The 2,326-nt window shown below is 40.6% G+C and overlaps 1 protein-coding gene across 1 annotated transcript; it reads left to right on the forward strand.

The window, feature by feature from the left end:
• Window positions 1–103: 103 nt before the first annotated feature.
• LOC117100924 lies at window positions 104–2,209 on the forward strand. The gene has a single exon (XM_033240769.1). The coding sequence runs from the start codon at window positions 104–106 to the stop codon at window positions 2,207–2,209; it is 2,106 nt and encodes a 701-aa protein (XP_033096660.1).
• The last annotated feature ends 117 nt before the right edge of the window (window positions 2,210–2,326 follow it).

The following is a 2,326-nucleotide window of genomic DNA, read 5'->3' on the forward strand; positions in this document are numbered from 1 at the left end:
TAGTCAAGTCGTCATTGCTAATAACATCGATAGTTGTTCGAAGAAACTTATGCGCTTAAGTCTACGATCGTTCAAACGGAGTAGTACTTTCTACAGTAACAGAATGGACTATTATCGTCAAGTACTCCGTGCATCTTGTGATTCTATAGTGTTCAATAGCATTCGACTTACTATCCACAAACTCAATAGACAATATTACAAATGCCTTACTGATGTCAAACAAGCTAAACTCAATCGGCTACTAGCAGAACAAGCAACTCGTCGAACTTCTATTGAATCTCACAACATGGATACTTCCAAGTTGGTTGTAACTATACCATCCGATTTACAACTCACCGACGATGAGAGATCAGTGCTTTCTAAGGGATTATCGTTTGTACCTCAACGCCCTAAGATTGATGATTTTCAGGCACTCAAAGACCTTGAACAATTCTATCGTAAGCTTAAACTGAAAGCACATTTCCACAATCAACCTCTGACTTCTACTGACTCTGATGATGGATTCTCTAATCTTCGACGCAATCACTCTGAATGGACTCCTCCAACAGGAAAGTTCCCTGCACTTGATTTGTACATCAACAAATGCCGCCATGACATTAAACAGAATGTTCTCAAACGACGCTCCCGATCGGAATCACTATCTGTTGGTGAGAAGAAAGCTCTGTTAAATCTTCGAAACAACTCCGATTTGATAATCAAACCTGCCGATAAGGGTGGTGCTACTGTTGTCTGGCGTAAGGACTTGTACATATGTGAAGGTAATCGTCAACTTTCTGATAGGAACACTTACATTTCTGTACCATTCGATCCTACTCCTGATGACCAACGCCATGTTAAGTCTGTTATTAATTATATGATTGCTAACGAAGAATTACCTTCAAGTGCATCTGTTTTAATTAATCAACGCCCTAGTTGTTCTAAATTCTACATGTTACCGAAAATTCACAAAGATAACTCTCCTGGTCGTCCAATTGTCTCAACTTGCAACTGTCCTACAGTCATCATCAGTGAATACTTGGATAGCGTGCTTTCTCCTATCGTCAAGAAACTTCCTACCTACATTAATGATACTAACGATGCTATTCGCACATTCAAGGCATTTGAATTTACCGGCCGCCATAAGTACGTCTTCACTATGGATATTACTTCACTGTATACATCTATACCTATTGCTGATGGACTCACCGCTGTTCGACACTTCCTGGACCATGACAACCATACCTCTTGCTCCACCTCCACCATAATCCGACTTGCTGAACTCGTCCTGAAAACCACATCGTTTGAATTCAATGGTAACTTTTATCAGCAAATATCCGGTGTCGCTATGGGAACTAAAATGGGACCCAGCTTTGCTTGCTTGTTTGTTGGATGGTTAGAACAACGTATTTTCGATTCATATGATGGTACCAAACCCGATATGTTTAAGCGCTACATTGATGACTGCGTGGGAACAGCCTCATGTCATTATGACGAACTCATTAACTTTATATCCTATGTTAATGACTACCATCCGGCAATCAAGTTCACTCACGAAATTTCTGCTACCAAAGTTGCATTTCTTGACATTGAACTATCTATATCTGGTAATAGTATCTCTACTAGTATCCACTATAAACCTACTGACGCACATACCTACTTAACGTATAATTCGTCTCACCCCAGTGCATGTAAACAAGGTATTCCATATTCTCAATTATTGCGATTACGAAGAATTTGCAGTGATGACGACGATTTCTCGAATCAAGCAGTAGAGATGATGTCATTTTTCAATCAAAGAGGATACCCCTCATCTGTCACCAACCAGGCTCTTCGTCGTATTACAGGTACCTCCCAAAGCGACGCTCTAGAACCCACTGCTACTTCGTCTACTGACAGAGTTCCACTTATTATGACATTTCACCCGACCACTACCAAAGTTGCTAGAGTCATCAAGAAAAATTACCACATACTCCAGACTGATCCATCTACTAGTGAGATATTTCAGCTTCCTCCACTATGTGCTTATCGTCGTGATGCCAGTATCCGTGACTTACTTGTACATTCTTCACTTCAACCTATTTCTGAAAGACCTAAAGGTTCGACTACTCCTTGCCATCGACCGAGGTGTAAGACATGTAAACACGTTGTATCACTTGATCTACTTAAGGGACCTTCGGGATACCATGTTATTACGGACTCTTTTAGTTGTATTTCTACCGTTGTCTTATAAACGCTGATACACTGGGACGTTGATACGCTGAGACAAAGATGACGTCATTGAAATTCACTGCAAAGTCATATGCACTGAGTGGAATCGAAAGTGCAGGGTTCTCAAGTACTACTGAAC

The sequence above is a fragment of the Anneissia japonica genome, unplaced genomic scaffold (assembly GCF_011630105.1).
Source record: "Anneissia japonica isolate Jap-2015-1 unplaced genomic scaffold, ASM1163010v1 scaffold287858_len863314_cov180, whole genome shotgun sequence".
In the NCBI taxonomy this organism is placed as follows: domain Eukaryota; kingdom Metazoa; phylum Echinodermata; class Crinoidea; order Comatulida; family Comatulidae; genus Anneissia; species Anneissia japonica.